This window comes from Alternaria postmessia (genome assembly GCF_024291825.1).
Source record: "Alternaria postmessia strain BMP 2775 chromosome Unknown scaffold_95, whole genome shotgun sequence".
NCBI classification, from domain to species: domain Eukaryota; kingdom Fungi; phylum Ascomycota; class Dothideomycetes; order Pleosporales; family Pleosporaceae; genus Alternaria; species Alternaria postmessia.
Window position 1 is genome coordinate 19,786 of NW_026260168.1, and position 19,403 is coordinate 39,188.

General features: G+C 51.5%; 6 protein-coding genes across 6 annotated transcripts; 3 read left to right on the plus strand and 3 right to left on the minus strand.

Annotated features, from left to right (window-relative positions):
- Positions 1-2,884: 2,884 nt before the first annotated feature.
- Positions 2,885-4,327, plus strand: J4E82_009592 (uncharacterized protein; the record flags this gene model as incomplete). Its single annotated transcript, XM_051735815.1, has 1 exon — positions 2,885-4,327. The coding sequence occupies one exon, from the start codon at positions 2,885-2,887 to the stop codon at positions 4,325-4,327; it is 1,443 nt and encodes a 480-aa protein (XP_051584411.1).
- A 110-nt stretch (positions 4,328-4,437) lies between these two features.
- J4E82_009593 (uncharacterized protein) lies at positions 4,438-6,261 on the minus strand (the record flags this gene model as incomplete). Its single annotated transcript, XM_051735816.1, has 2 exons — positions 4,438-4,816; positions 5,285-6,261. The coding sequence occupies 2 exons, from the start codon at positions 6,259-6,261 to the stop codon at positions 4,438-4,440; spliced, it is 1,356 nt and encodes a 451-aa protein (XP_051584412.1).
- An 819-nt stretch (positions 6,262-7,080) lies between these two features.
- J4E82_009594 (uncharacterized protein) lies at positions 7,081-8,912 on the plus strand (the record flags this gene model as incomplete). The annotated part of the gene is made up of 3 exons (XM_051735817.1): positions 7,081-7,288; positions 7,348-8,581; positions 8,630-8,912. The coding sequence occupies 3 exons, from the start codon at positions 7,081-7,083 to the stop codon at positions 8,910-8,912; spliced, it is 1,725 nt and encodes a 574-aa protein (XP_051584413.1).
- Positions 8,913-9,541: 629 nt separating this feature from the next.
- On the plus strand, positions 9,542-13,680 carry J4E82_009595 (uncharacterized protein; the record flags this gene model as incomplete). Its single annotated transcript, XM_051735818.1, has 3 exons — positions 9,542-10,966; positions 11,432-11,866; positions 11,917-13,680. 3 exons carry the CDS (start codon positions 9,542-9,544, stop codon positions 13,678-13,680), a joined length of 3,624 nt encoding a protein of 1,207 aa, XP_051584414.1.
- A 599-nt stretch (positions 13,681-14,279) lies between these two features.
- Positions 14,280-15,144, minus strand: ALTA7 (Minor allergen Alt a 7; the record flags this gene model as incomplete). The annotated part of the gene is made up of 3 exons (XM_051735819.1): positions 14,280-14,781; positions 14,916-14,971; positions 15,088-15,144. The coding sequence occupies 3 exons, from the start codon at positions 15,142-15,144 to the stop codon at positions 14,280-14,282; spliced, it is 615 nt and encodes a 204-aa protein (XP_051584415.1).
- Positions 15,145-16,482: 1,338 nt separating this feature from the next.
- J4E82_009597 (uncharacterized protein) lies at positions 16,483-17,978 on the minus strand (the record flags this gene model as incomplete). Its single annotated transcript, XM_051735820.1, has 2 exons — positions 16,483-17,646; positions 17,697-17,978. 2 exons carry the CDS (start codon positions 17,976-17,978, stop codon positions 16,483-16,485), a joined length of 1,446 nt encoding a protein of 481 aa, XP_051584416.1.
- Between the last annotated feature and the right edge of the window lie 1,425 nt (positions 17,979-19,403).

Genomic DNA, 19,403 nt, shown 5'->3' on the forward strand with positions numbered 1-19,403 from the left:
AATCAGTCAGTGCAATACCAAGATAGCGGTCTTGGCAGTCAGTTCAGTCTCAGTTCGCGATTCTAAAAAATGTCTTGGCAGTCAATCAGGTCAGTTCACTACCTCCAGACTGACAGTTTGAACCGCAAAGATGAACTGACAACTGACTGATTGACTGATAGCAACTCTGGTGCTAACCAACACCACTCACGATCACTACGTATAATTTCCAACTACTGAGACAATATACTCTCTATGAACTTCTGATTCCCAAGTCTCCAATTATGCTTGTTAATCATCTAGCTCACCACGTGTTTCCAACTCCACGTATAGGTATCAGATTGGCATCTACCATTCTAGGTAAATCGGGTCGTGAATGCGTCCAGCGCGAGGTGCTCGCGGAGCGCAAAGATGCTCCGTCGAGCATCTTCAAAGCTGAGTATGTTACAGAACTTCCACGTCTGTAGTCTCACTCAACAAAACCGGTTTCAGATCCCATGGCCAGTCTTTTGTCTTCAAGCGCGTCTCCGAAACATTATATGACATGTCCTTACGCCTTGCAGCCGACTTTCCCGAGTCATGTCGGCTTCGTATGCATGTTGACTCGAACGATGAAGAAAAGCTTCTGATCTATCCATACTATCGAAACACCCTGCTTAGACTGCTTCAAGAGGATCCAGAGGTCTCTGATGCGGCACGGAAAAGGATCTTGCGGCAGACAGCAGAAGAAGCCGTACAAGAACTACATAGCAAGGACTGGAATCATATCGGTACGGCGTGCGGTCAAGACTGAATCTTCCATCACGAAATCCTGATTGATAATAGAATTGCGCAGATATCAAGCCGGATAATATACTAGTAAACTGGACTTGCGATGAAGAGGGTACCAAGACAATCACCGATGTCGCTTTAGGTGACTTCGACATTGCTTGGAAGTGTCCGACAAACGCGGTGCGTACCGGCCGTCATGCAGTAAGAAACCACATGTGGCGCGGTCCAGAAGCACAGACTGGGAGAGGCATGTCCAAGGCATCAGAAGTTTTCTCATTCAGACTGGTTGTGAGTTTACCCAAGCTATTTTCATGCATCATCATCTCAGAACTTACGCTAAGCATTAGCACAGTGCATATATATCCTAGGGGTCAAGGACGCGATACTTATACACAAGGATAGCGAGGTCGTCAAGAGTAGATTATACCCGAGCAAAGAGTATTACTGCGACACTTCATGTACTTTGGGTCACCGAAAGAAGGTCTTCTCAACCGGATCGCTGACGAAGCATGGACGAAAGCTTTAGAGACAATATCTGAATTGGCTGAGTTGGGGTTGAAAGAGAGGCCAGCTATGAGCTTTGAGGTGCGGGGACAAGGGCTGGGCTCTGAGGCACAAAAGACGATCTCTGGAACGACTAAGATCTACCAGGGGGCTAGATCAACGATAGACCAAGTTTTGGCGCATCCGTGGTGGCAGGAGACTGCCTGATGGACAGCTAATGTGGCGGGAAGGCTTTGTTGATATGTAGGATCGGGGCTACTCCAGAAGTCCTGATTGAAGTTTGCGTTTCAACAGTTGAATCCTTCACGCATCCAAGAATTGTGGCGTCGAATCATTGGTAGGGCCCCACCTCAGCCTCATCACCTGCTGTATTGGGCAACCCGATACCTGGATCAATCTTGTGAACATATCTTGAATCCCCCTGAAATCTCTTCCGCCAATTTAAGAGCTATCTTCTAGCTTTGGTACGCCCAGAGATATCGAGGTACCTATTTACCGTCCACGATGCACGAGTTTTCGATTTTCCCGCCTCAAGGCACGACCGCCCGTAAGCGACAACCGGATCAAATCGAGCCTCAAGTGTCAAACGAGGCTCCTACGAGACCGCACACTGAACCCATCCGCTCAGAACCCAATGTGAACTCAGTTCTTCTGGCAGACATCAATACAGTCCCGGCTCCAATTTCGTCTCCAGCTCCAGAAGCAGCTTCAGAGACTTCGAAACAACCCACGTTCTCCAAACAGACTGAATCCATGATCGAATCTCCGCCTCCCTCTCAACTGGGAAGGTGGCTGGGGACGAAACATACGTGGAGGATACCAGCCACAATATTGGGTTTCTACTTCATAGGTAAAAATGACAAGTAGAGTTGTGCATCCGCCTGTTCGCAGCACTGACGAATTCTAATCAGCGTTTCTTTGTGCAATCACGCATTACTGCTTCTTTACATATCTTGACGGTCGGATCATCTCTCCAGGTTTTATGCTCTCCGAGAAAACTACCATGGTTCCACAAGCCTATGCTACTACGCTGTCGCTGATACTAGTCACCGCATTCCGTGCCGCATTAGTAGCAAGTATTGGGACATGCTATACACAATATCTATGGGCAACGTTCAGAAAGCATGTGCTCAAGGTGCTATCCAGCCCGGTATAGTGAAAGGAGTACAAGCTAACAACGTATAGATCGGCCTAATCGAGGATCTTTTTCAAGTGCAAACAAACCCGCTCCATTTCTTGAACTACCAATTGTACTTCAAAACCCCAATACTTGCAACCGTGGCTATCTTTTGCTGGCTTGTTCCTATTGCAACACTCTATCCTCCAGGTACCCTAATCGTCGGGATACAGCCTTCTTCCATCGAAAAAAGCTTCAATGTGTCCGTCTTCCATCACAGGAGTCTTCAGGATATTCTAGAAGACAATGTTATAGCTCGAATATCATGTTATGACAGATGTCCAGACGGTAGCTGTGCGGTACGCAAGCCACCACTTCCAGAACTGACAAAGAAGATGTCGTTTCTAGAAACTTGTATTGTGGAAAAGTCAGTCTCCTTCTCCCAATTTTTGTCAAAATTCCACCAAGATTCATCTTATCATTTGCTCATCTTTCTATAGCATAACACCTGATATGGATTACATCACACGATCAAACCTGATTGTGGGAGAAATTTCCAGCCTGAAGCAAGCAAGCAAAGAGAACACATCGTATGAACTTAGTTTCTTCGGAACTGCCTTGGACTGCGAAACCACGAATCGCGTCTTGGAAACCAAGATCTCGCAAGTCAACACTTACGATACTCTTTGGCAAATCCGAATGCCTGAACCTGAATGTACGATACAGACCGACGCATGGCTATCGTTGGTCCCATTTTCTGGAAACACATCTATCACTTACCGTGTCTCCCATTACCAAGATACGGTACAGTATTGGCCATGTTTAGACAACAGTAGACTGATGCCCACTATCAATGACTCGGATGGATATGTCATGGAACCTTTCGAGTTGCCGGGCTCTGGAATACATGTCCTTGTCCCTGTAACCGAAACAGTATGCCATCCAAAGATAGTAGAATATCAGGTTACAATATCAGACGCTGGAGGCACACAGCATGCATCGTATATCATAAACGAAGATATATCTATACCAGCATGGACTCCGTATCTTGTCAACTTCAACGGAAGTCTTGAGCAATGGGCACAGCTCTCCGACGCTGTAATGATATATCAGGACTTTGCGAAGAGCTTCAACCAGTCCTCACACAATCCGGTGGCTTATAGTTCCAGAGCTCCCAGTATGTCGGATGAGACGAAGCTTTACACAACTAACAATGGCACCCCGGTGGAAACATGCGTGCTCGAAGCGGGCTGGACAACTAATGTTTATTCGCTTGGAGGAGAACCAGATATCGGGGCCACCGTTTGGCGCCTCGGGGTCTTCGCACAGCGACTTCCCAAGAGTGATGATCTTCGTAGCTGCCCAGCTTTTGATCCTGATATGGCCAATGAGCTACTCATCAATACTACAATCTCTGCATTGGCTCTCAACCAGCGATTCGACACTGTCAATGGAACAGAAACCCTCAATTTCAATGCCTACCATTTCGAGAACAAGCTCGCCTTAATCCTGCCATACGGTTTATCACTTGCACTCGCCGTACCAATCCTAGCGCTAGGATTTGTAGCTCTCTACGTTCAGAATCACGGTGTTTCGGCCATCGGTGGAGGGTTTTTGCAGCTTCTCATGACGACTACTGGACGCACTTCACTCGAAGCGGTGATTACGAAAGGCTCTGGCACGCTAGGTGGATATGAAAATATTTCAGAGGAACTCCGGGAAATGGAAGTCAGGTTTGGGGAGCTGATTGAAGTCAGTGGAGAAGATCAGAAGGAGACCGACACGCTCTTGAGCGGACGTGAAGTGCATGCAGGTATGCAGGAAGACAACAGGTCACAGTCAGGTTTCGTTACTACGTCTGGGATGGAGCGGTGCGAGAACAATGTTTCAGTAGTGCAAAGAGCTGGTTTCGGTACAGTCGATGAAGTGGGACTATTCAGGAAGAAAGGAGAGTAGTAGTTAGCATGCTTTCCCTTCAAAATGTCATAAAGAAGGAGAGGAAGTAAAGAAAGACTATTTTAGAATAAATAGAAGCTTATAAAACCTGGGCATAAACAAAAGCCCAACTAACACAGGACAAATTCCCGCGCTGAAACATGGCCGTCACGCTCCTGACTCAAAATTTCCCCATCCATGAGTTCGTGGATGTAGCATTCTCCGATGACTTGATACATGTCATCAAGGTAGGGCCTCAAGACCATAGGAAACCTACAGCCAAATAAGATAGCAACGACATCTCCTTGGCGAACAGCTGTAGGGGCCAGTCCCAAATAACCAGTTTCCGTTGTTATGAGAGCTCTTTGTTCCAAAGACAGCATAGCCAAACGCAAATGACGTAGCGTAAGCTCTACTTCTAAATCTTTATTATGAGCCGTTGGGAAGAAGCTTTCAAAACTCTGGCCTCCGATACAGAAGCCTCGATTATGTTTTCTGAACTCATCAAATCTTTGAAAGTAGCTTGACTGACAGATCTTTGGCCGTCGTGACGATGAACTATGTTCTAATGGCCAAGGTATTTTGAAAAGTACATTTCGAGTCACACCAGACTTGAGTACGCCTGTAGTCGCTTTAGGATAGCCCACGATTGTGCCTGGAGTAGCTTTAGAGTGGCCCATAAGCAAGGTCTGCTGGACTGCTTCGGATTTGCGACTGCCATATCTATTCAAGGCGTAGCGTGGTTGAGTAGAACGATGTAGGGGAGGTTCGGCTGCAGTACCATCGACTATGTCCACTTGCAATCCGCTGCAAACAAGAAGTGTACTATTTTTGCCCTGCTCAACGAATCGAACTCTCATGGCTTCATTGCCACTCGCCGAACGGGATCTCAGATACTGGAAGTGGTGGCGACCAAATGGCAATCTCCAGTCGGGGACCCATGACGGCCAAGCCTTCTCTACGTGGGTACCTACATACGCAATCTCATCCAACCGTCCCGATCTCTTGATAATAGATTTCATGAAGTTTGTATAGACCTCCTGGTCTGAGAGTGAGTAATCTGGAGCAATATCTGCGGAGATGGCAGGATCCAACAACCCAAGTATACCATAGACCTTGTCTCTTGCATCGGCTGCCTCGGCTCCGCGGACAAGGTTCAGCAACACAGTCAAACCTTCTTCAAAATTTGGCTTGTAGACAAGACTTGCTAGGCGGTACATGCGACTTGCAAGGGGCCATAAGTCTAGTCCTAAGACATTATCGGATTGATCGGATCTGTCTTGGAAGGCTTTCAGCAACTCCTGACAGTAGCCAGCACCTAGGCGTATCATTCTTCTCGTCAATTGAAATTCTCCGCACAATATCAAGGTCGAATTGTGGTTCATAGCGAGCTCCTGGATGATCCACGCTCGACTCCAATAAGGCTTTTGTGCAAAGGCCGAAAGAGCAGACCATCCGTCAGTCAGCAAGTCCTTTGGTAGCATAAGTGGATTCTCCAGATATGGATCCAGACAAAAGTGTTGCATCGTCTGAACTGCAACCTTGTCGATTTTTCCTTGCTGGCCTAACCAGACTATGACCGCCCTGGCTCGACCGTAGATTGCTTTCATACGCTTGACTTGTTCGTTGCGCGCTTTCTCATCTTCCTGGTTAATGCACAATGAATCTACCCAATAACGCATACCCAGACGCGTCTCAGGCAGATCTCGCAAAGCTCTCAGCGCTACCTCGAGATTCTTTGGAACGTCTTTGTGCATTCCGTTCACGACGATGCTCTTTACATCACCTCGTTTACCCCACGTGTATGACAAAGCTTCGAAATCTCCCCAGACAAAACGCGATTTGTTGAGTTGACTGTAAGCCTGATTGGGGCCCGTATATATGGCCTTCTCGACTGTCAATTCTTCTAGAGCCGCATCTCGTAGATCTACGCATTTCGTGAATCTGTCCCGCATTATTGGGTACTTTTGGGTTTGCGTGTAGCTTTGATCTGATTGGGAGTAGAAAGAATCTTCCTCCAGCGGAACATTCTCGATCGTGCATTCAATCGATTCCTCAGCCGAAATAGAACGAAAAGGACCTAGAAACCTCAGAACACGAATTTCGTTCTTCGACTTGTCGAGGGGCTCGTATCGCATGCTGTGTAAAGGGAGATTAAACAAGAAACGAAGCAAGAACACTTCGAGGTTCGTGAATTTGAAGAGATATTGAACGGAATTGCAGATACGGGGAAGAAGCTGAAAGCTATGCGAGCATGCTTGGGAGGATAGGAACTTGTTCATCTGCTTTTCCATTCACCGGTTAATAGAGACCGGTGAGGACTTGAGAGGGTGGGAGCTTTGCAACGATAGGCTCACAGGTCTATGCAGCTGCGGCCCTATACTGGGGTTAGAGGGCGTGACATAGCTAGTTAGAGTTAGACCCTGGGCAGGATGTAGCGCGCATGCGTCTGTAGATGATGTCGAGATAAACGCAACAAGCACATTCTCGCAGTGTGCACCGTTGTTGCCCCTGCTGTTCAGTATTCTTGGAATTGTTCTAAGAACGATCTGATGTTGGAAAGAGGAAGCGCATATCACTAGGCTGGGGAGAGTATTGCGTTATGGAGCATCAATTGACGAAGCAAGCTTTTCGTGGGATCTGGAGCGCTGTCGAGTGAGTGTGGTAGTTGGGTGAAGTTGCCCGCGGGGTAGGAATTTCGTTTCGTTAGCGCCAACTTTGACTGCCCACATAATTTCTGTGCGGCAACAACCACCTACAGTCACTAACACAAAATGGCACCCGCATCACTACTGGACCTCGTGTCCGCGCTGCCCGACACCGCAGGATGGGGCCCGCCAGTCACTTCCGAGTCGATGCTCGACGGCGTGCCGTTTGCGCCCTACTCCAAGGCGGACAAGCTGGGTCGCATGGCCGACTGGACTGAGGGCAAGGACCGCGAGCGGGGAGGACGCCAGCAGTACGGCAACCGCAACTACCGGGGTATGGCTGGATTTATACTGCAAAGAAAAAAGAAAGAGCAGCGAACTGACGCTTCACAGACCAGCAGGTATACGGCGCGAACCAACAGACCAACCCCTTCGCTATCCAGGCCGCCGAGGAGGAGGCCACCTTCTCCGTCGTCGACAACACACGCACATCAGCCCGCGGCCGAGGATTCGGACGAGGCGGCGGTACCGTCTTCCGTGGACGAGGAGGAGCACGAGGCGGGCAGGCGCAACGCGGAGGGCGGGGCACCTTCCAGCGTGTTGGCGGCCGTGGCGGAAACCAGTACGACAACCAGCGCGGTGGACGTGGAGGCAGGGGAGGACGCCGTTTCGGCTGGAGGGACGACAAGCCCCAGCGCAACCGTGATGCTTCCGTACAGGTCAAGCCCGAGTGGAACGTCATGGAGGAGATTGACTTCTCCCGTCTCAGCAAGCTCAACCTGGATACCCACGAGGGCGAGGACATCGACAACTATGGTTTCCTCTACTACTACGACCGCAGCTACGACAAGCAGCCCGGCGCGAGGACCTCGGAGCGCAAACTCAACGTCCTCGACCGCGCCGCCTACAATGTCACCACTTCCAGCGATCCCATCCTGCAAGAGCTTGCCGACAAGGACGAGGCGACGGTATTCGCTACCGACGGCGTCCTGTCCATGCTTATGTGCGCCACCAAGTCCGTCTACTCATGGGACTTGGTCTTCACCAAGCGCGGCAACAAGGTCTTCATCGACAAACGCGACGGCTCAAGCCTGGACATGGTCACAGTCAACGAGAACGCCGCCGACGCGCCCCTCGAGATTTCCGAAGGCAACAAGGACTCCATCAACAGCCCCGGCGCTCTCATGCTGGAAGCCACCCACATCAACAACATCTTCCCTCTGCAGGTCGTTTCCGAGTCCGAGACGCAAAAGATCAACATGCCCCACGAGCACCCCTTCTACAACGAGGAGGTCGAGACCGACCCGCCAGCGTCCAAGGCATACAGGTACCGCCGCTTCGATTTGTCGCTCGACAAGGATGAGGAGCCTCTGCACCTTGTTGTCCGAACAGAGCTCGACGCTGTTGTCAAGAACAACATCAACGGCGAAGACCAGTACCTGACCATCAAGGCCCTGAACGAGTTCGACAACAAGGCACAAGGAGCCGGTGGTGCGCTCGACTGGAGGTCGAAGCTCGCCAGCCAGCGTGGTGCTGTCCTCGCCACTGAGATGAAGAACAACTCCTGCAAGCTTGCTCGCTGGACTGTACAGAGTATCTTGGCCAAGGCCGACACCATGAAGCTTGGGTATGCATTTCCATCATTTCGCATTGATCCTGACTAACATGATGACAGTTTCGTATCCCGTACCAACCCCAAGAACAACAACGACCACGTCATCCTCGGTGTCCTTACCGCCAAGCCCCGTGACTTTGCCGCTCAGATGGCACTGAACCTCAACAACGGCTGGGCTATTGTGCGCACAATTGTTGACATGGTACTTCGCATGGACGAAGGCAAATACGTCCTTGTCAAGGACCCCAACAAGTCCCTTCTCCGCCTCTACTCCGTGCCCATGCACACCTTTGAGGAGGAGGATGTTGAGGAGATGCAGGCGGTTGAGGAGGATGAGGAGTAGTTTTCTCAAAAAGGGGAAATCAAAAGTGGTGTGGTTCGAATTCTTTTTCTCAGCGATAACTCTGTAGGGATGGTTTACATGATAGACGACATACCATTGAATGATGATGCTGGACAAATGCTGTCCTTGAGCTGAACGAGTAATTCCGTCTGTGATATAAACATCATATCTTGATCCAGGAGACTATTTTCTGTATTCTACACTGCCACATGCGACCTGAAAGGTATGATCACATCCGATAGTATTGCATGTAAGATCGTGCACAGACCGAATGCAGCTGCCAAGTAGTGGCGTCGGAGATTGCTAGGCTGAACCCTTGCTCACGTCAACACTTGACTTCTACTGTCCTTCCATGTAACGACGATTCGTGCGGGCTTTCTTTTGGATCGGCTCCACATGTTCTACGATGATGGCCATTGAACACCATTGCCTCTACTTGCTTGCAATCAATTATGGTCCATGAGCACGAACTTTTGGTTCACATCTCCGCACCCGTTACCCGTCAAAACGACCAACTCTATCGTTCCTTGGCTAACGCTTATCTCGACTTCGAACCCGCCAGAACCCATGGAGACAGGCCACCTCAGCCTCGTGCAGATGTGTCAAGTCAGGATGCGGATGCTTCCCGAATGAGCGATCCGGCGGTACTAAATCCCGGTAGTTCATTCGACCCCAACGTCGACGCTTCGTTTCTATCAACGGGTAAAGATTCTTATGGCAGTTTCCCATCAGGCTTATCGCAAATACAAGATAATCATGCTCCACCATCCAGTCGGCTTGCCCGTCTAGAACAAATCCACCAGAATTGGAAGGCGCAAGTAACGACGACTCCCAAATCAAGCGCTGCTAGTAGACAGCGGGGTGCAAAAGATTGGTATGATGGGGAAGAGGAAGAGTGTGAAGATGTCGACACGGCGTTCATCGAAGATACGCAAGAGGCAAGATCGGCGCTGCACAGTCAGATGCCGGATAGTTTTGAGATGACCGACGAGAACACTTCGGAAGACGATACAGACGAAAGACATGTTGAATCTGATGGATATGCTGGCATTTTTACGCAAGAAGTTCCTTTGGACGGCGATGAGCCAACTGAACAGATGACTGCTATTACGACAGAAGAACCGCTGCAAAGTGGACCTGAGAGCAGCTCTCCGATATCTTGGGAAGATTCAGACGAAGCCGAATTGGTCGCTGAGAATGCTGCGCAAGAAGATCCTCCGTCGTCCGATGCACCAGCAGAGCCCATACCTGTTGCTATAGCAGAAGAGACTGTTCCGCCTCGACCTACGCCCTTGCTAAAGGAACCCGCTACAGTCGTGGGTCGTCGTAAGAGTGCGCGCCTACAGGGAAGTAAAACAGCAGAGGTCACGTCGCTTGGCAACCCAAAAGCCCGTCCAGAGTTGGAGTTCGATAGCCTACTCACAAGAGTAAAACGAAGAAGCTCGCGCCTGAACGGCGCGTCAAAGCTAGCGGCCCCCTTCAAAGTACCCACTACAGTTGCGAGTCGCCGTAAGAGCACACGTCTGGAAGAAGCTGGCGCAGCAGCAGCAGCAGCAATCAAAACGCATATTCCCCCAACTCCACCTCCCGCCCCTACCTCTACCATTGCAAGACAACAGGAAGCCCTGCGCTTAGACGAAGCGCCAAAGCCAGCAGTCTCAACACCACAACACGAGATCGAAAGCCTACACGAAGCCGACTGTGACTCCGATGCCTCCATCGACTTCTCTACACTCCCACACAGCGTCCTCGCGCCCGAACCCAAGATCGGCATCACCACCCCTCTAACCTGGCCCTCACAAATAACACCTTACCTCGCCTCCCTCAAAACCCAGCATCCTAGCAACCTTTTCCAACCTCGCAAAAAACTGCACGCCCCGGCACCTGATACGCGCGGCTGGTGGTCCGTCGACTGTTCGCAATGGCCCGCAACGAGGCAAAAACACTTTTGGGACGCAATTTGTGAACGGCTGGGGGATGGTAGACTGGGTTGGGCTACGAGCTTGCATCGCGAGGTTGGTGCGAAGCATGGTGCTGTGGGGAATTTGGGTGAGGTGAGAGTTTTTTGCTGGGGTGAGCTGGTGGAGTGTATGTGGTTGGTGTTGTGGGATTGTTCAGAGGGGAGGGTGGGAGGGATGGGGTGTAGGTGGGTTGATGCGTGGGGAAGGGTGGTTTTTGAGATGGAGTAGAGTGTAGTGTCAGGGAGATGGTTAGTCTTTCTTCTTTTTGGATATTCAGAGAGCAATGTGTGTCAATCTCTAGAACTTGTTCATATGCATATGGTTATCTTGGAATGAACTTGTTGGTTCTCAGTTCTCTGGGTGAGGGGGAGGTTGTTGATTGTTGGGTCCATTGCCGAATCAAGTCGATACGCGAGACCAACGTCGCATTCCTGCACGCGTGAAACATGAATGCCAAGAGACACGTCTGGGGTCGCTGACCCCCAACATATCGAGCACCACAGCGGGCGCGCAACGTGTCTTTCGATACTTCGAGCGATGTGATAACGTCACCCGAAGAACGCGATCATGTCTTCGCAACCGCAACCGCAATCGCACAACGAATCGCACAGGGTCGCCAGCTCCGACGCAGGCACCGACGACCGCACTCTCTACGACCACACCTCCGACGACGAAGCATACGACGGCCGGCCGTCCGGCGACCTTGACGAGCGCGACCGCGATATCTTGGACTCGGAGGATGAGCGCGAGAGGCTTCTTACGCGCGAAGATGGTGGGAAGGGTATCCTAGGGCGTAAAGGCTCCGGGGTCAAGGTCGGCAAATGGGACAAGAAGAGTGAGACCAAGGGGCGCAGGAAAAGCGGCAATGAAGAAGCGAGTGCGCTCATGTACGAAATGGAAGAGGGTATTGGCGCATCGAGTACCAGTTTCCGGTCAAGGAGGAGTTCCCAGAGCGATGAACAGCGATTACTTGCGAGCGAGCTGCAGAGAAAGGTATGTAAAGTCTGCGAATGCGCAGATGAAAAAGCTAATACTTGCTACAGACACGCAGGAAAAGCCTATACCGACGCATGGCCATCTACGTATCCATCATCGTTCTCTTCGTCGTCCTCCTTGCAGCTACGTACAATCTCTCCACCCCAAAAGACGTCAAGGGCGCAGTAACCCTGATATCAAACGGCACCTCGCTCTTCGCTCCGACCACGATTCTCATTTCCCTCGACGGCTTCCGCGCCGACTTTCTGTTCAGAAATCTGACACCCACGCTGAACCAATTCGTCCAAGAAGGCATCTCGCCAAAGTACATGATGCCCAGCTTCCCCAGCGTCACATTCCCAAACCACTACACAATGGCCACGGGCATGTACCCCGAAGCACACGGCGTGGTAGGAAACACATTCTGGGACCCTGAACTACAGCAAGAGTTCTACTACACAGACCCAGACCGCAGCCTGCAAGCGCACTGGTGGGGTGGCGAACCCCTCTGGGTGACGGCCGAGAAACAAGGTGTACGGACGGCGGTGCACATGTGGCCCGGTTCCGAAGCCAAGATCCTGCATCAGGAGATTGCTTACGTTGACAAGTACAACGGCTCCGAAGTGCTTGCTAGCAAGGTCGACCGCATCATGTCGCTCCTCGACACCCCTGGCCCCAGAGACGTGGGCGCCAAAGCAAATGCGCCCAGGCCCCAGCTCATCGCAGCGTACGTCCCCGACGTCGACGGCGACGGTCACCGCTACGGCCCCAACAGCACCGAGATCCGCAAAACGATTGCAAGCGCCGATGCCATGGTGGGAGGTATCCTGTCTGGTCTGCAAGCACGCAACCTGACCAACATTGTAAACGTCATCGTCGTGAGCGACCACGGCATGGCTACCACGGACGTGACGAGATTGATTCAACTGGAAGACTTGGTCGATCCAAAGGAACTCGAACATACGGATGGCTGGCCGCTCTACGGTTTACGCCCTAGAGATCCGGATTCTCTACACCGGCTTTACAACCAGATCAAACAACGCACAAAGGAGAATCCTAACGTGGACGTTTACTTGCGAGACGAGGATATGCCGGAGCGGTACCACTTTAGTCGCAACAAGCGGATCGCGCCTCTCTGGATCGTGCCCAAAACCGGTTGGGCGATTGTCACAAGGGACGAATTCGACGTCGAAGCGGGCAAGAAGAAGGGCCAAGTATACCATCCGAGGGGTCTGCACGGATATGATTTTGAACACCCGTTGATGAGAGCCGTGTTTATTGCTCGGGGGCCGGCTTTCCCGCACATGCCCGGCAGCAGAATGCAACCGTTTCAGAATATCGAACTGTACAATATCGTTTGCGATACGCTGGGTCTCACGCCCGCCCCGAATAATGGGACGTTGCGCCTGCCGTTGAAACCAGTTGGGTTGCACGACGACGACGAGGATGCGCCCGGGAATGAGAATCACACGCCCGAGGACCCCGTTCCTGCTTACACTATTCCTTCTTCGTCTTCGTCGACAGATCTCGCGTCCATGGATTTGAACTCCTTATCCTCCATCGCAGCATCCGCGTCCGGAATGGAAGATACCTCTCCTTCGCTTCACGACCCAGTAGTACCGGCCCGGCCCACTCCGGCGGATGGAAGTAAAGACGAACTCAAGAATAAGGAAGGCGACAAGGAAGCGAGCGAGGGGGCGGAGAAGGAAAAGGAGAGTTGGTGGGAGTGGTTGACGCATAAAGCTGATGGGGTCAAGGATTGGGTGGATGGCTTCGTTCATGATCATGTTCCAGGGGGGAAGGAGGAGGGGCAGGGGAAGAAGGGTGGGTGATTGCGGGGAACAAGGATCGATAGCGAATAGGGATTGAGGACCTTGGGGTTGTTTCTTTCTTGGTGTAGATGGAGTTTCCTTTTGGTATAAGGGCTCGACGGAACTCTTTTTTCCTTATGGAGAATATTTTCTTTTAATCCAGATTTATGGATTCTGTGTTGGAGTGTTAGCTAAGGAAATAATGATACCCAATGTCTTTCTTTCTTTCTTTCTTTCGAGCTTGGCCCAGTTCTATCAATCAGGATTGACACACACACACATTTTTCATCAGTACAGTTCGGAGACTCGAGCGTAGTTCTCATGGCTAAATTATTTCATTTCGTTTCATTCCATTGCAAATCTCCACAAGTAGGAAAGAAGAAGTAGAGAGGAAAGGCCAAAGTCTACATGATATCGCACTTTGCAGGCAATCCACACGGACCGCCCTCTTTATCCTTGTCCTCTTCCGTCTTCTGCTGGGGTTGCGAAGAAGACGCAGCAGGAGCAGGAGTAGAAGTAGGAGCAGCAGCAGCAGCAGTGCTACCATTTGTCGTTACTCCATTCCCATTCTCTACCGTCTTGTTCTCAGCAACAAGGCCAGCAGTCTTTCCATCATCTAGTCACTGATGCGCCTTGGCAACAGCCTCGTAGAAAGCCTTACCCTGAGCCTGCGCAATGTTCAACTCAAGCTCACTGGGCTGCCTCGATCCATCGCCGGCAGAAAAAGTACCAGCACCCCATGGGCTTCCACCGTGGACCTCGTCCAAGTTGGCCAGCATGCTAAACGCAGTCTTGTAGCCCAGGGGAACGTAGATGAAACCGTGGTGCACAAGCGTGCTCATGCTGGTAATGGCAGTCGTCTCCTGGCCACCGCCCAGGGTGCCCGTCGAAACGAAGACACCGGCGTACTTTCCCCAGAAGGAGCCTTGTTGCCATTGCTTGCCCGTCTTGTCCCAGAAGGTCTTGAATTGTGCGGGGAAGTTGCCGTAGCGGGTGGGGATGCCGAAGAGGATGCCGTCGAATTCTTCGAGGACGGCTGGGTCCTCGAGAACGGGGACCGACGAGTCCTTGGGAGGCGCGTACATCTTGTCGAGGACGTCTTGAGGGAGGGTCTCGGCGACTCTGTGGTTGTGTCGTTAGTGATTGCTCTCGACATGGGATAGGGAGGGGCTTGTTTGGTGAAGATTTGAGCGGCTGTGGGAATGATTGCGAGCTGGGGATCGTGGTGTTGGATGTGCTGGATAGAGGTCACGTACTGGAAGAGCTTGGCATCACCGCCAGCCTCTTGGATACCCTTCAACTCAGCATCGGCCTGTTTGTAACCATGTTAGCAGAAGATCTCAGTTGAGAGACTGGAGAGGAGAATCATGCGGGGAGCCGTTGGGTAGACAGCAACTTCCACAGGACAACACAACAGGAACAACATACCATCTTCTTGATGTGGCCGTACATGGAGTAGTACACAATCGCGATCTTGGGAGCCATCTTGAACGAATTGGGGTATCAAACAAAGTCAACAGAGAGCAAGTGAAGTAGGACGTATGTGTTGAGGATAAGGAGGTAAACTGGAGAGCTTTCGAGGGGTGGGGTGGTCCCTTCTTCTTATACTTGATACCAGCTACCACTACAGATGACCCTGTCGGTTTATCCTATCTTGTCCCTGGCCCCGATCTCCAGCATCTCGAAATACATCATGCCATACACCGGTCCCATAGCACCGAGACCACCTCATAGGGCCAGCTGGGTAGCTAAGCTTGCTTGCATAGCAGTTACCAACAGCTTTGCGCCATTCTGCCCCTCATAGCCGCATCGCTATCCTGCATGGAGCATGGCCGCACGGCTAGCGCCCCACATATACCCCCGATGCAGTAGCGTCATGGATCATTTCCAACGATTACATGAGTCTTTGGTAAGTGATTGCCAATGGGTTTTTTTTGCACTTCGCTGGCAAAATACGATTATGCTAGACTTTCCCACCGGCATTTTTCTTGTTACAGCCTTCCCGGCAAACCTGCCACTCTGCTTTCTTTCTCAACAGAGCCCCCAGGTCCAGCATACGACTTAGTTTAGTGCGGTCTTCTTCCGCCTCTTATTCAGCAAGCATATCGGTCGGCGTTCGGCGTGCCGTGCCAGATCTGGTACTTACCACGTTTGAGTGGTTAGCACGGCGTAGCCGCTTAGGTAAGGTTGATAAGCTCGGATAGAGAAAGAGGTTGACATCCGGAGTACAGCTAGCTGCTGTGAGGGAATGACTATGCGGTGTGTAAGCAGACACTGCGGAAATGTACCTTGGGCTTGTCCGCTTTGGGAGAGTGTGGGTGCGTGGGCTGCAGGTGCGGGGTGGGTGTTGTTGGTGATCGCCAAGCGGAGGAGCCGTTTGGCAAATTTAGAGCAGAGGCTTCGCGAAGTTTCTTCGTCGCGCGTTGTTCGTGTTGCTTGCTCAACCATCGGTCATGGTGTATGCGCAAGTATGGATGCAGAACAGATGAGCCATGAGACGACGCCAGATGAGTGTGCCAAGTTGATTCATTATGTTGGTTGAAGTACATACGCTAAAATGCTAACAAGATGCAAAGAGGAAAAAAACAAAAAAGACACCCCGCCATCCCAACGGGAAAATACACAGTAGTCGCTTTTCGAGACATGGCCTTGTTCTCGTTTATGAAGTTCCCCAAATGCATGAATACAATGTGGCTGCTCAGCCTGGTATCTTTCTGGCTCCAGGCCTGTCGCTCATGCATGTGGTCGTAATTTCGTAAGTAAAAAAGGTTGGTGATCAAGGTTTACAAGTTGAAGTGAAGTTTCGGCCGTTATTTGTCGCAATCAAGTTTGAATGGAGAGGAGCCTCCTACGAACACCGGCCAAAAAGTCGGCCTCGTCGATGCGCTGAAATTGCGCCTCTTCTTCTTTTCCGTATAGACCGGTGCTGCCATAAGGTCCCTTGCCGCTGAAGTCGACGTTCTGTGGCCAGTGCCCATCAGACGAGATCTGCGCCAGGGAAAAGTCGCCATGCACGGATTGGAAACCGGGCTCGAAGATGCACTCTGCGAAGAAGAGCTCGACGTACAAATCGCGAGGGATGGCGCTCTCCGCGCGAAGGCGGATGAAGCGACGGGCTTGCTCCAGTAGCTTCTGCAGGGCGTCGGTGGCCTCCTGAGTGGAGCGACCGTCCTCGTGCTCACACAAGTGCAAAGCACGTACCTGCAGGTCGCCGGCAAACTTTGCATTGTCGTTGGAGAAGAGATGGGAGCATACAGAAGGAAGCGAGATGGAAAGAGTCTCGAGCTTAGGGCAGTTTCGGAAAGTGTCGCACAGATGTTCGCAGTCGCTCGGAGATCCCGGGTGTGGGTGCCAGAAGCCATCCTGTGACCGCGGGCTGTGCTCAAGCACTCGGAGAGTCTTGCGAGACGCCTTGACAATGGCCATGACACCGTCGATAGTGATGGAAGAGTTGCACGTCAGATGGAATTCCTCCAGCTGTGTCGCAGTGCGAGCAATGGCGAAGAGATCATTGTCGGTGATGGGCATGAAGCTAGTGTCACCAAAGATCTTCAGACGTCGCAGCTGGCTGAAGTTGACCGACTGCAGTGGCTCCAGATCAACGAGATTGTCCTTGTCCGTTGCTTGTTGCGAAGTAGGGTCGACACATTGGAGTTCCAGCGACTGCAGTGGCTTACCCGTACCAGTGAGGACAGTCCGCCAGGCCTTGGCGTCCACGTGACGGATAGTGGTCCACGGAAGAGAAAGCGAAGTGATGTTGGTGCAGTTCTTGAGCGATTGGAACACTAGACGATCGGTCTCGGCGGTGTAGAAACCGTGTACCCACATGCGTCTAACCTTGGCGGCCACCTCTGGGTAGTCGTTGCAGATGCTCACCGTCCGCTTGAGTGAGGCGAAAGGGTCGCGGTACACAGCCGTGCCAGTCGGGCGATCAATGAGTTCGTAGAGTGGGTAGCTCTCTCGCCTGTTGGACAGCTCGGCCCATCGCTGATGTTCGTTAGCATGATGCTTATGGTAAGTAACGAACGTGTGCTTACTTCTCCTCCCTTCCAGCGGCGGATATAGACATCCTTGATGGAGTGCTCCAGAGCCCACTCGTGCCACTTCCAGCAGACTGATCGCAGCGTGGCAGTCGCGTCCCACTTGAGGAGCTCTGGCGGAACCGGGCCTCTCACATAGCGCTGGAGCTTGGCCCTCTCGAGTGGCAGTGGTGCTTGCTGGAGACCGAATGTATACGTGGGACCATCACGTATATTGGCCTTGGTAACCTCCTCGAGGATCTGGGTAAGAACTTCGTAGGGGAAGTCGTTGATGTTCATTGAATGTTTGGCAGCGGTGTGACGGTAAGGTGACTCGTGTCTGGTTGTTGTTGATGATGGTGATAGATGGTGTCTAGGTATGTAGGTGACGCAGGTGGAAAGTCGTGTTAGTCGGGAGTGGTTTCTATAGTGAATCTCGCAAGGCCCCCAGGACTCTTATAGTCGAGGGCAGAGATTTATTCTTGACAAAGAGCACCATGGTTCATTGTTAGTCAGACGTCTTGTGTCTTCCCCAGCTCCTTGCACAAGCGCCAACGACTCGGACGCTGGACCGACATGGCCCTTGAGCTAGAAGGATCAATTCTCAGCATAGGCGAGCCAATAGGGTGATTAGCAGCACGTTGCACGCGTATAGTTTTGCAGTGGAAAGTGGTTGTGAGATTAGGTTCTCTTTACGTCACGGTGGCTTGGCGAGCTCGGGTTTGCTGGGGCGGCGATTCAAAGCAGAAAATTGGCTTCACGTGGCTCGTGGCTGGCGTTTCGATTACCCCCAGGAAATTCAATCCGCAGGCCACCTGACCACCAATGACACATGGAAATCTCTGACGAGACCCTCCGACCATCTTTCACAATCCCCGTGCCTGCATGGCGCCTTTCTGCTGGGTCAATCCGAGTTCAACCTCCGTTGCTTCCACGCTGTCGCGTCCGTCGCGTCGTCGTAACGCCGTCTTCACGGATCATCTCACGACACAAGAGCATTGACTGTGAGCATTGTGGCTTGTTTTGACATATTACATCCGACGCATTGATCACTTCCACCATCTCCGCTTCTCCAGACGGCTGCTGGACGGTTGCGGCTGCGGGTGTCGCCATCTATGTCATGTCTCGCACCTTCTGTCGTCAAACTGCCAACGTCTGACGCATCACGGCACCATACACGACCAGCCTTGCAACACCCTGTCAACCATGATCACGATGATTCCAGAACATATTGGACCTTCTCGTTCGCTCTCTCTGTCTCTCTTTCCAATAATGCAACGCACGTTGTGCAACCTAGGCAAAACTCATGCCATGACCATTCACCAAACACAAACACCACACGTTGGGAGTGGATCTGCAAAATCTTCACAATGCATGGGCTCCTCCTCCTGGTGACACGTATTTTCCGGTCTGTTGCATGAGTAGGAGCTTAGGCCTCTCACCATCGTGTTCGACTGGACTTTATTTGGTAATATCTTACGTCTTCGAAACTTCCCCGCTATGCGACTTCTCCACAACCAAGAATGCAAACACCGTTACGGGAACTACTCTAGCTCACCACTTGAGCCGAGCACACTACACAGCGATCCCCAAACAGCACAAGTAAATTAGCGTTATGAGATTCTGACATTGATTAGAGCGACGTTAATGATGACGATACAACCACGGGGTACCTCAAGTATGTTAGACAGGTGTTGTGCGCAAGCAAAGTACAACAGACCGATC